Source organism: Bacillus rossius, chromosome 1 (assembly GCF_032445375.1).
Source record: "Bacillus rossius redtenbacheri isolate Brsri chromosome 1, Brsri_v3, whole genome shotgun sequence".
Classification (NCBI taxonomy): domain Eukaryota; kingdom Metazoa; phylum Arthropoda; class Insecta; order Phasmatodea; family Bacillidae; genus Bacillus; species Bacillus rossius.
In genome coordinates, this window is record NC_086330.1 from 176,617,952 (window position 1) to 176,631,335 (window position 13,384).

General features: G+C 34.1%; 1 protein-coding gene across 6 annotated transcripts in view; it reads right to left on the bottom strand.

Moving 5' to 3' along the window:
* LOC134527117 (uncharacterized) overlaps nt 1-13,384 on the bottom strand; it is a 124,851-nt gene that overhangs the window by 16,900 nt on the left and 94,567 nt on the right. For all 6 annotated transcript variants that reach the window (XM_063359479.1, XM_063359483.1, XM_063359478.1 and 3 more), the window contains 2 exons: nt 7,714-7,845; nt 7,278-7,414 (listed from right to left, as the gene is read on the bottom strand). In XM_063359479.1, the coding sequence (XP_063215549.1) occupies nt 7,278-7,414; nt 7,714-7,845 (269 nt within the window). The remainder of the gene's footprint in view (nt 1-7,277; nt 7,415-7,713; nt 7,846-13,384) is intronic.

Genomic DNA, 13,384 nt, shown 5'->3' on the forward strand with positions numbered 1-13,384 from the left:
TACTCCTCGCTTTATATTGGAGACTCATAAGCATACAAGCAAGAAAAATGATGTGCAGCAACCGATTGCTATGACGTCTGGACATGAATCTAAACCCAAGACTATGTTCGGTGCTCTACAGGTGAATAATAATGGCTTCTACTTAGCACAGTCTGCATTTCGTGTAACATTGAAAGACTACTATTATCTAAATATGTTTAGTGAGTCAAAATACATTTATAATTTTCTTGACATATCAGACAGAACATAATCAATCAGCTTACTGATGACGTAGCAACAAACGAACCTTTGAAATATAACTTGTGGTTGGATTGTGTATGTGGTAAGCCGTATCCGTTCGAGGAAGAAGTGAAGAAGTGTTCTTTCAAGACATCGGCTGTAATTTACAGTTCTGACAATGTAAAGCATACTGTTAAACATGGTGTCCAGAAACTCTGTCAAGAAGATGAAGACTATGTCAGTAATGGATCTGGCTCGTCTCTATCTAGTATAAACCGATTGGAGCTGAGAATTAGTCATTTGACGCTGATGCAGAACTAAATGTTTATCGAATTGTTAACTTTTGCAAGTGTATCTGTAGTATAATAGACTATTTGCAGTATAGTTATGTATGTAAAATATCTTGTGGTGTTTTTATTTCTCGGACCTATCGCTTTTGTGGTGTTTTTAATTAAATTAGTTTGCTTTTAACTGAACTTATTTTTCTTGCACTGACCAAGGATCGAACCAAGGACGGTAATCCATCAATTAAATCATTGTTTTATCGAGTGATTTTTTTTATGAATTTAGAACTTTTTTTCCGGAATTCCTAGCTACATAATTACAGATTTCCAAGATGACGTACATTAAGACGTACGGAAAGCTGGTTTATGCGGAACTTAGGCTTCTTTTAGGTTTTTTAAACATGTTTTATTGGTATTATTATTTTTAACATGAAATTAAAATATTTGCGTAGGTTACGGATCGAACCATCTACAGCAACTAATCGAATCTATCAGTAAATTAACGAGTGATTTATTTAATGAATTTTGGGAATTTTGTCGTAATTCTAAGTCAATAATTACACAATTCCAAGATTGCGGATGTGACATTCTAGGTGGCGATATATAGGCCTACCTTGGCATTAGTGGTGGGAGGCCAGTCTGCCGGTAACTTCCTTAGAAAAAGGACCTGAAGTCATTTATTTTATTTTATATCTTGCTGGGTTTGAACAGAGTACTCCGAGCTATATGGCCAAAGTGCATGGTTTAAATAATATTTAATTAAATGTTAATACTTTTTTTATAAATTTTAGAACTTTTTTCATTAAAATCGGATGATAATCATAAAATTTCAAGATGGCGGCCGTAACGTGAATTGCAACAGTGACGTCATAATCCATGATGACGGTCATGGCATCCTAATTCCTAGAAACGGCTTATTGGAGGCTGTATACATGGATGCTTAAGCTGTTTTTAGGAATTTCGAAGCCATTGGAATTTTTAAGGACTAAAATGAGAAATTTTCCCACAAAATCGGAATATATTTATTTTTCAAAATTTTTGAGGTATTTTGTCGGAATTTTGTCCAAAACTGTAAATTTTGATGAAATTTGACGAATTTTGATGAAATTTGGGCAACTTTGACAAATTTTGAAGGTCAAAGGTCAAGGTTAATGGTCAAAGTCAAGGTCATCCAAAATGGCCGTCATTATGTCACAATCCAAGACGGTGGTCGGCTCCTCGGCTGCTCACCCTGAACCCTGGCGCCGGAACACCATTTACATACTACTTTGGTGAAAATATGGCATCTCGTTTTAATGTTCTACATCGGCGGAACGATCAGCTGCAGCATGTGTATGAAACGTCTTGATCATTTGATGGATTGCAATATTCCATAATATTTTGGCAAGGTGAAGATGGTTATCATTTCTCGATAAAGATGATAAATTCACTACGGTTAAGTAACAAATGTATAATTTTGCTAATACATCAAATTCAATTAGATTAGTTATTTTAATTGACACAAAAAATAATTAGGCTACAAGTGCTGAAACGAACAAAAAAGTTAGTTCAATGAACTATTATTCATATCGACTGATGGTTCGTGAAAATGAGGACATTCACATCTTGAAATGTCGGAGTCTATTTCACCAATATGCTCCCAATATGTACATCCAAATTAAAATTGGGCGATTGACATTCATCAGTTTGAACCAGACAAAACTCCGTTTCGAAGAGTATATCCACCTTCAAGATGCCATCAATGCTGACGGAAACGCAGAGAATTTCGGCCGAACGACGATTCACCCAGCAAAGTATGTTGGAAGCCCGCGACATAAATGCATGAATATGTTCAAGATGCCATGACGTATGTTCGCCATTATGGAAAATCATATTTGTTCATCACGTTCACGTGCAATCCGCAGTGGATATAAATTCGACAAGAGTTATTCCCTGGCCAATCACCCATCAGTCGCCATTTCTTTCAAAGACATTCAAAGCGCCAAAGCGCACATCAACATCGAATCTTGACATTCTGAGAACTACATCAAATACATCTGCAAGTATGTGACCAAAGAAAGTGACATGGCTGTGATTGGAGTTGGAGCAAAGAATTCGAACGATGAAGTCACTCAATATCATTTTGGCGTATATGTATTAACAGTAACGAAGCAATGTGGCGCATTTTTCATTCGCCATACATAAAAGACATCCAGCTGATGTTCACTTGGCTGTCCTGGAAAATGGGAAAAGAGTATACTTCACTGTGGAGAACACATTACAACGAGCTAATAGACCACTAGATACAACATTGGCCAGTTTTTTTTATGTGCCAGAATGATTACTTCGCCAGAACTCTGATATACTCCGAAATAACAAGATATGTTTCGAATCAACGGTCAAAGAAATTACAGCGACGGAAACAATGAAATCCAGTTCCAGTTTACTCACATGTATTTTCCACCGATGTACTAGGTAGCATTTACACAGTTCATCCAAGCAATAACGAGTGTTTATTGACGTGACAACGTCTAATAAATCGATGAACGCCGGCTGCACGCACGAAAAAGTGTCCCGTTACGCACATTGTCCCGCTACTCTGGTTCCCGTTACGCTCATTGTACGCTTGCGCTCCATCTATCTCTCCTCCACTCGATTGGAACAACCATTGATTTGACTTTTTCGAGGCACATTAAAATTGAAACACTCTCATTCGTTTCCTACTTTTCCTATCATCGTCGTATCCTTAACAGAATAACACAGATTGGAAGAAGATAAATAGAAAACATGTATAAAAGTTATAGTTAAAATAATCTTTTCGTTAAAGTAATAAACATATTTGAATTAATGAGTGCAAATAAAAGTTAATGTATCAATTAAATTGTAGATTTCATTTCACTTCTTTTTACCCATACAAAATAGTGATAATTCAATAAAAATGATTCTATTTAATTCATAAAAGTATGCAATCATTTCATCAATTTATTGTTATGACGTTGTCACGTTAAACTATCGTCCGTAAACCGACTTTACAGACAACCAATTTTTTTTTGCTTTTGCTATTAATCAACATTCGTGGCCCAACATCATTCCAACATCTACGAACTGTTAATGGTGAATTGTGTAACGCATATAGAGAAGCCTGTCAAAGTGTGCGTTGCTAGAGAATGACAATCATTGGCATTACACCCTCAGAGACGCTATGATTTCGACAAATGCTCACCAAATACAAACATTGTTTTCGATAATTATCTCAGCATGCTTCCCATCGAAACCGATTTATTTGTGGAACAAATACAAATATAACATGTCTGATGATATTTTGAATAAGATGAAAATATAACATCAAATCCATATTTGCAACTGAGCGAGGAAATTGACGATGCATTTATATTAATAAAATGAGAATATGTGCTTGATAATATCGAATAAGGTATTATATCTATTAGACATGACATTGTCCAGTCATCCGATGCATGACACGTTTAATCAAGGTTGAAAAATTAAAAACAATATGATTGCGATGCATTGAGAGAATCAGTTCGAACGAACGTTCCGCTGTTATATCGGAAACAAAAATATGTGTACAAAATTCATTAAATTTGTAAACTATGGAACTGGAGGTATTTTCTTCTTGGACGCTCCTGGTGGAACTAGAAAAACATTTTTGATTGCATTGATTTTGGCAACGATTCGCTCTCAGAATTAAATTGCACTTGCGCTTGCTTCATCAGGAATCGAATCTATGTTATTGGAAGGTGGTTTAACTGATCATTCAGGACTTAAGTTGCCATTGAATATGCAAATCAATAAAACTCCAATGTCCAACCTCTCGAAGACCTGTGCGATGGCCAAAGTTTTGCAGCAATGCAAATTGATCGTTTGGAATGAATGTACGATGGCACATAAAAAATATTTGGAGGCATTAGACCGAACGATGCAAGATCTAAGAAAAATCAAAACCAGTTTGGTGGTGCGATAATTCTTTTGGCAGGTGATTTTCGCTTAACATCGCTCGTAATTCCACGTTCAACGCCAGCTGATGAACTAATGCATTTTTGAAGTCCTCTGTTTTGTGGAAATATGTCAAGACAATCAAATTAAGTATGAACATGTGTGTAGAGTTGCAGAACGACCAATCTGGAGAAGTATTTTCAAAACAATTACTGAACACTGGCAATGGCAAAATCCCCATGGACATTTCGACTGGCTGCATTACATTCCCCACCAATTTTTGCCAATTCACCGATTCAAAAACTCGAACTCATCAGAAAGGTATTCCCAAACATTGCTCAAAATTACAAAAATCATGTTTGGTTGAGCGAACGTGCTGCAAAAACATTGATTTCAAGGAATTGAATTTCAAGATTCAAAGTGAAATTTGCTGGATAATTGATGACGTACAATTCGGTGGTCTGTTACTAGCCAAGATTATGTCGTCAACTATCCAACTGAATTTTTAAACTCGCTGAAATTGCCTGCTTTGCCACCTCGCAATCTCCAATTGAAAGTCGGATAGGTAATCATAATGTTGAGAAATATCAACCAACCCCGTCGTTGTAATGGCACCCGGCTTGAAGTGAAGAAACTGATGAAAGTCATCAAATGAACCATTCTTAAAGGAAGGAGAAAGTATAAGACCGTTTGATACCATAAATTCTAATGATTCCGATCATCATGCCATTATACGTTAAACGCTTGCAGTTTCCGGTGCGGCTTGCATTTGCAATTTTTATAATTGAATCATGTTTGCGGCATTAACCTTTAAATTCATGCTTCTCGCATGGTCAGTTGTATGTTGCCTGTTCCCGGGTCGGAAAACCATCAGCTTTGTTTGTTTACGGCCTGGAAGCATTGCAGTGAACGAAATTGTAATGACACACCAAACCAATCGAATAAAAGTATTTCTATTTTTTTATTGTATACTTTCAATTCTGAAACATTTGGAAACAAAACCACATAGTTCCAAGACGATCACATTCCAGGCATATCACACATTTCCAGCATTCCAGCGGTGTATTGCCGATCGTATTATTCTCACATGTAAAATTTATAAATTGGCATACTTCTGAATGTGGTCCTCCTTAAATTGAATATCCATGGCCACACTCATTAATAAATACAATGATCAATCAGATAACTTCTTTCTTCTAATGTTCACCATATTTACACATTATCGATAGCTTTTCGTAAATTCACAAAAATATCACCAACCCTTTTATTGAAATTTAGACAGGACAACGTCTGCGGGTCAGCTAGTAATACATAAATTAGTCCAAAGCCATATTCTCCTAATCTGAAACTCAATTTTTTTAAAGTCATTGTAATTCGATTGTAATTTTGAATGATTTTTGACGTGACAACGTCTAATAAATCGATGAACGCCGGCTGCATGCACGAAAAAGTGTCCCGTAACGCACATTGTCTCACTACGATGTGTCCCGTTACGCTCATTGTACGCTTTCGCTGCATCTATCTCTCTCCCACTCGATTGGAACAACCATCGATTTGACTTTTCAAACATGTTTTCGTCGTTTGAATTATTAATATTATGTAATTTAACGATTGTCCACCGATTTTCAGCACAATTGGTACGGTTATTTTAAAGTAATGTTGAATTTTCAAATATGTTTTTGTACGCACAATGGTGTTTTACAGTTACATATAATAATTCAAATTACACCCGGGATCTTTTGCACAATGTTTTAAAAAACATTGTAACACATTATAAATAAGATTGGTGTATTTGGGATGCGTATTTGTTATAAAATCGTATTATAAAAACGAAATAATATTATTCCCCTATGGTGCGTTCATCTACGGTGACGGACGCGAACCGAACGAATCGCTCTATCTATCCCCTTCCGCGGAAACCAGGCACTCGTTAATACATATTTTCCTTTGTTTATCGCGAGGGGCGTTATTATTAATGAATTATAAATAAAATTTCGTGCCCGGGGTGCAATTGCATATAATTTTGAGCACTGGAAGACATAAAAACGTAAAATATTCTTGACGAATTTTAATCTCGGCCCCAGCGCACCACGAGCGTCTGGGTTGGGTATTCAAGCCGAAATTCTTTCTTAAACTTACTAATACTTATTTTATTAACTGCAAGGGTATTTTTATTAAATTCTACGTTTAATTTCACGACGAACAAACATCGTCGTTAAATGTGTAATTGCGAAAAAGCGTAAAACATTCTCGACGATCTTGAAGTTAAATATCAAACATATATAAAAGTTATAGTTAAAAAAATCTCTTCGTTAAAGTAATAAACATATTTTGATAAATGAGTGCAAATAAAAGTAAATTTATCAATTAAATTAAAGATTTCATTTCACTCATTTGTATCCATAATGATAATTCAATAAAAATGATTCAATTTTATTCATAAAAGTATGCAATCATTTCATTTTTTTTTTAAGACTTTGGCACGTTAAACTATCGTCCGTAAACCGACTTTACAGACAACCAAATTTTTTTTATGAAAAGGTTAATTTTGCGGGTATGTTACAAATGACTAATAGACATTGTGACTGCAAATCACAAATCTAATTGATTTATTCATTTACCAAAATGTATGGAGACGCAACTCTTCAATTTCCAGGATTTAGGAATGCAATAAAAGTTTTTATAACTTCTCAAAAAAAATAATTGGTCTGAGAAAGAATTAAGCGAGTTTCTATGCTGTTTCAGTTAAGTCCCCGGTAAAATAATGTAATTTAAATGAACTTTTGAAACGTAAAAAGAGATAATTCACATTTTTAATTGTTTTATAGTTGCCGATATTACCTGAAGTTGACTGATGTCAGCGAAATGTACAATTGCAGCTGCCAAGTCCGCTATGACAATGGCAGTAGTTGCCATCATCCACGGACTGTACAAGAAGTACGTCACTGTCTTTTTTGGGTTATCAACACAGGAGCAAACTGAAATCAAAGGTTTTAAATGTTAATAGCTATATGATTTCATTAAATTTTATATTTATTAAATTAATTTCATAAAATAGGAAATTCCAAACTTATTTACCGTCACTTTCAAAAAATTAATTATACGTATAACTATATTAAGTGAATCTTCGACATGAAATTTCATCACACACATTTCTAAAGCAATGTAACGCATATAAGGATCTCTCCTTCTACTAACGAATCAACTAAACACTTTAGAAACTGATAATTATAAAAAATAAATATGTTTAGGCTTATTAACATCAAGGGTAACTTACCTGCCATTAAAAAGGATGATACCAACCAAGCAGAGTTCAGCGCTAGGTAAGCTATCCCCCACGTGAGGGTTCGATCCACGAAGTTGTACTCCACGCTGATCATTACCTTCCCTGTGTAAAAGCATTCTGGTTCTGTGAACAAAAAATTCGCGTATTAATAACAGGTGATTGTCCCTTCTTTGTTCTGGGCCCCTCGTAAACCGACACTAATTCCATAAGAAAGACATTTTGAATTCACTTTCAATACTCGGTCTCACATTCCATGTTGATAATTTAATTCCTTGTCATTACTATTATAATTATGATGACTTTTCCAGGTAACGTATGATAATGTTCAAAGGTATTTTGTATCGTCTTAAATTTCCTCAACAGACATGTCCTGTTGACCTTCAGCATTTGCCAAAATTTGCCCATGATGACTCTAAATTTGCCTAAATTTGCCCAAAATTCGCCAAAATTCGTCAAATTTCCAGTTTTAGGAAAAAATTCCGTAAAATATTAAAAAAAAAGTCCCTATTTCGAGTGTAAATTCTCGTTTTGAGGGAAAATTTCCCGTTTAATTCCTCAAAAATTCAAAAATTCGAAATTCAGAAAGCCTCAAAGGACCTTTGCCTTAGAAAGAACCCAAATTCCTAAAAATGGCTTAATAATCCTAAAAGTAAGCCGCCCCTAAGCCACGGAGGTAAGGACCTTGACCTTGACCATAAACTTGAAATCTTTCATTTTTGACCAAAAAGTTCCAAAAAAATTCCAAAAATAAAAACATCTTGCTTACTTCAAATGTTTAGTTACTTAATAGATTTAGGTCCTCTGTTTGATTCCCGTCAAGAGTTAATAATGAATTTATTAATAATAAACACAACAATTTTAATAACAATTTTTTAAAAATTAATAAAAATTTCTTAAGTCACATCCACCATCTTTAACTCTAGAAACGTAGCCATTATCGTTACGACCAACATCTTGAAAATCCAAAATTTATATTATAGTATAATTTTAAAAATCATATAAAGATGTATTAATAAATTTTAATGAAAATTTCGTCCTCTTGAATAAAGATATCGCCGTTGCATATTTTGTTACGGTCAACCATCTTGTATTCTATAAACGTTTAAAGTTTACGATCAATGTCAAGGTCAAGGTCCTGACCTCGGTGGCTTAGGGGTGGCTTACTTTTAGGAATTTGTGGAATAAAACGGAAATTTTTTTCTCAAAACGAACAAGTTCCCTCTAAATATGTATTTTTTATTTTTTTTTATTTTTGACAGAATATTTTCTCTTAAAACCTGCAAATTCGACGAATTGTGGCGAATTTTAGGCAAATTTTGGCAAATTTTGGAAAATATCGAAGGAAAGGTCAAGGTCAAAGACCAAGGTCATCCAGATGGCCGTCGTGATGTCACAATCCAAGATGGCGGATGGCACCACAGCCCTCTTTCTCCTTCGATCAAGAGTGAGCATTTCTCATAACACAATCAAAATAAATAATAGTTACAGCCACACAAGATGTGGTAACATCTGTTGTTGAAAAGCAAAACTACTTAGCCACGAGTCTTCAAAATTGAAAATTAACTCTAGCTAATAGATAAATCAAATTCTTTTTTTAAGTATCTGTTTCTAATTAAAAATCTCAGTATGTACGTGGTATTAGACGCAGAAGCTATTTCGAAAATGATAGTGTTCGACTCTAATTTGAACATTTTCTGTCAAAATATGGAAGATGATTTTGATGACATATCAAAACCGTAATTTCATCGATGGCATAGATGAGTCGGTACTGTGACATTTCGTTCACTAAAATTACCAATGCTCGACGTCATGAGAAATGCAATTGTGCATAGAGTCCTTTGCGGAAAATGATACGTTGCGACAAATACAGTTTTCAGTTTGGACGAAGTGATAGATTAAAAAAAAAAACATCAAAACCTCCGAAAGTATAATTTTATCGTCTACTGAAAAAAAATCTAAGTTTGGACCGAATTTATGTTTAATTGGCAAAAATAATCACAATTTGACATCTGCATTACTTGCATTGAAATGTGTAGGATTCCAGCATGAAAGGAATGGCACCAAGATACAGTACTACAGGAAGAAAATAATAAGTTTTTCCTACAGAATTCTCAAATGTAAATTTCTGTTACTCATGCTGAAGGATTAAACAATATTACTTGAAATAATGGCAGCAACAAAAGCTTAACAGAAAATGAGAACATAAAATAATTTCTTAAAGCTACCAATGATAATGCAGTGAGGCCAAATTATAGAAATAACATTTTAAAATAGATTATTCTGATCAAGCTAATGATGGTCATTGAGATGACGAAGACAGTGATTTTGAAGCTTCTGTTAAAACAGAAGACTTCACAGGTATTAAAAAAATAATAAACATGAAACGAATATGACAGCAGCAGAAGAGAATGATTACACGTCATGGGAAAATCATAATTTATTAGTCGACAGGTTAAGAATTATAGTTCCTTTACTTAGTGGAGGAAAATATTAGCACGTCAACGAAGTTGCCACCATACTCAAAGAATCAAGAAATGCAGGCTACATACATTAATTACTGTTTTACCTGCTTGTGTATAAAATTAAAATACATTTTTATATTTTGAATTTCAAAAATGATTGTTTTATTACTTAAAACTGAGTTCTAGTAGTATCCTATCATATCCTAGCAGTCATATCGTATCAGTCGTATCCCTCTGATGAGATCAAATCCCTGTCATAAGATCGTACATCCTGTGATGAGATTGTATCCCTATCTTGAGATCGTATCCCTCTGATGAGTTCATATTTCTTATGATGAAATGGGATCCGTGAGATGAGATTGTATCCCTCTAATGAGATTGTATCCCATCCCTGTGACGATATCGTATCCCTGCGCCATATCACTGTGATGATATCTTATCCCTGTGATGAGATCGTATCCCTGTGATGAAATCGTATCCCTGTGACGATATTGTATCCCTTGACGAAGTCGTCTCCCTCTGATGAGATCACACCCTAAATCAATTGAATGTTTGTTTTTTTAAACGTGTGACCTTTTCCTAAAATATGCATAGTCAACGCTGTAGTCATGACTGAAGATTACTGTTTTAGAATCTGTTGGTTTTATTATAAGTGTAAAGCATTTTTCAGGGATTCTTTATTCTGCAATAAGTGTAAGGCATGCTTAGTTATTTTGCCTTTTTTCTTGTAATAGGTTATATCCATAATGTAGTTCTGACAATTTAGATTATCTTGTTTCGTCTGCTTGAAATAATTTTTTTTTAATATAACAAGTAGCAACGAAAAAGAACTCGTGATTCGGAGACGCCTGATCTATGCGGCTGACTTTGAACGTGACCTATTAAAAAAATTTTGTCGCGTTCGCCGAAAATTACCCTTTGGTTCAGATTCCCTTGTCATGTAAAATATTTATAGTTTATTATTTGTGGCAATGATTTTTTTGTGGTAAATGGCCTGGGTTAGACTCTGGTGTATGCACTAGACAATTTTTCGGCTTGCAATGTTACTTTGTTAGGTGCGTTTTCTATTCCCATTCCATTTTTCGGTCTTTGAGAGGATTACAAAAATACTTTTCAATTACAGGGTTATGATTTCATCAGAGTTTTTAAATTTTAGTAAGAGGTGGGGAAGAGAGGCCTGCATGCCTCGAGCGAGCAGGTAGGTGGTTGGTCTCTTAAATATTCTGCAAACTTGAAAATCTCTCTCCGCGTGCCGGCAGACGGAGTCTCTTTCAGCCAGTGCCTGCCTCTAGTCTAAAGAATATATTAAAAACTTTGTGGTTTACTTGGTTGAATTTGTTTACTTTGACTAGTCGTACATGAATATTTTTAACTTCACATGCATTGGAGAGTTATTTTCTATATGAGGCAAGAAAATATACAAAGTTGCTTGATGGGTTTCGATCAATTCGTCCTTACTGCATAAGTGACTGGCACTTGATGAGTGCTAACTCCTCTGTCCTGCTGTTTCATATAATATTTTTATTTTTTGGGGTATTTTATCCCACACCTTATACTGTTTAATATATAATAAATCAATTTAATGAACTCTCTACTCCCTTGTATCAAACCGTGGACGAAAATCTGTCTAATCATTCATTACATCAATAGGAGATATTTTTTATTATTTTTTTTTAAATAATTCCATACTTCTGGGTCAATAATTACGAATTTCCAAGATGGTGGTCAATATGTCATCATTGGTTTACTGGAGGCTGGTATATAATGACTTTAAGCCTATTTTTATGATTATTTACATGATTTCATAAATATGTATTTTTTAAAATAAATTATATATTTTTGCATCAGTCAATGTTCGGACCAAGGAAAACGAATCAATTATAATTTTAATATGCGATGTTTTTCATAAATTTGGGAATTTCCCTGAATTTATAGCTAAAAAATTACAGAATTACAAGTTGGCGGTCCAAGTGGTTGATAATATGACTGGGCCCTGTAAATAAATAACTACTGCATTCTAGCAGGTAAAAATTAAACTAATTTGGCGACAGCGCCCTATAGAAGGCGAAAACAATATGTCAGACCCAATATGATGGCCTCCAGCAGACGAAAACAAGATGGCTGCCGTAATATTTGCCTAGGGAGTGGTGGAGGTCAGTCTGCTTTTGGCTTCCGCGGAGGAAGAATCCGTCTATATTTATAGTTGAATGAACTTGCCGAGTTTTAATCCATTAACTTTTTTTAAATTTCATCATCAAAATTTAACACGTATTTTTTTTTATAAATTAAAAAAATTTCCGGAATTTCTAGCTTTTAAATTACGGATTTTCAAGTTGGCAGACAAATTTTAAAATGGTATAGGTTCTTTTTATAAAATTTATTTAATTGATTTTATTATAAATTTTAAAATATTTGCCATCAGAGGTCATTTTGGCACAACGGGACCTCAACATAGAACGGGAAATTATATACTACTAATACGTATTGTAAAAATTACATCTATGTAAAACAAACAAACTTAATACTAACTTCATAAATAAAAATTGGTTATAATACTTTATTTTGTAATTCAATGTTAATGTATAATTCAATGAAAAATAAAATATATATTAACTTATAATGTATGATTTTCAATTAAAATTATTTTCTAATTTCTATTGATTTTCAAACTACGACGTGTGCAGAAGAACCAATCTAGGAATAAACAACACAACACTTAAGTTATTTACGCTGTTAATCCTTTCCTAAGTGTTTGATAAACGTACTTTAGCAAAGAAGAGTATAAGTCATTGGCGCGAAATGGTGGTTAAAGGATATCCTCAACTGCTTGAGACGCCAACGGAAGTTTTCAAGGACTTGAAGAAGAAATAAATGTTTCCTGATGCTCCACGTTGATTTTTTTAAAGAATATGTAGACTTGCATACGAGTGCCTGGTTTGTGCTTCCTGTAAATTAACTTTCTTTTGAGAGCAGCGTTTGGCATATAAGATTATAAAAACCTGTATTTGGAAATACGTAATAAATCTTTTTTAACACTCACTTACTTTAAAGTAGTCGGTGATTATCAGTGCAAAATTATGAATTTATTTTTAATAATTCAAGCTATAATTTTTGTTTGAGTTACATTTTTAGAGAGTGAAATGCTTACAGTGCTAGGGGTCTTTAAAAAATATGTATATAGTAATGTACGTGTTAGAAGT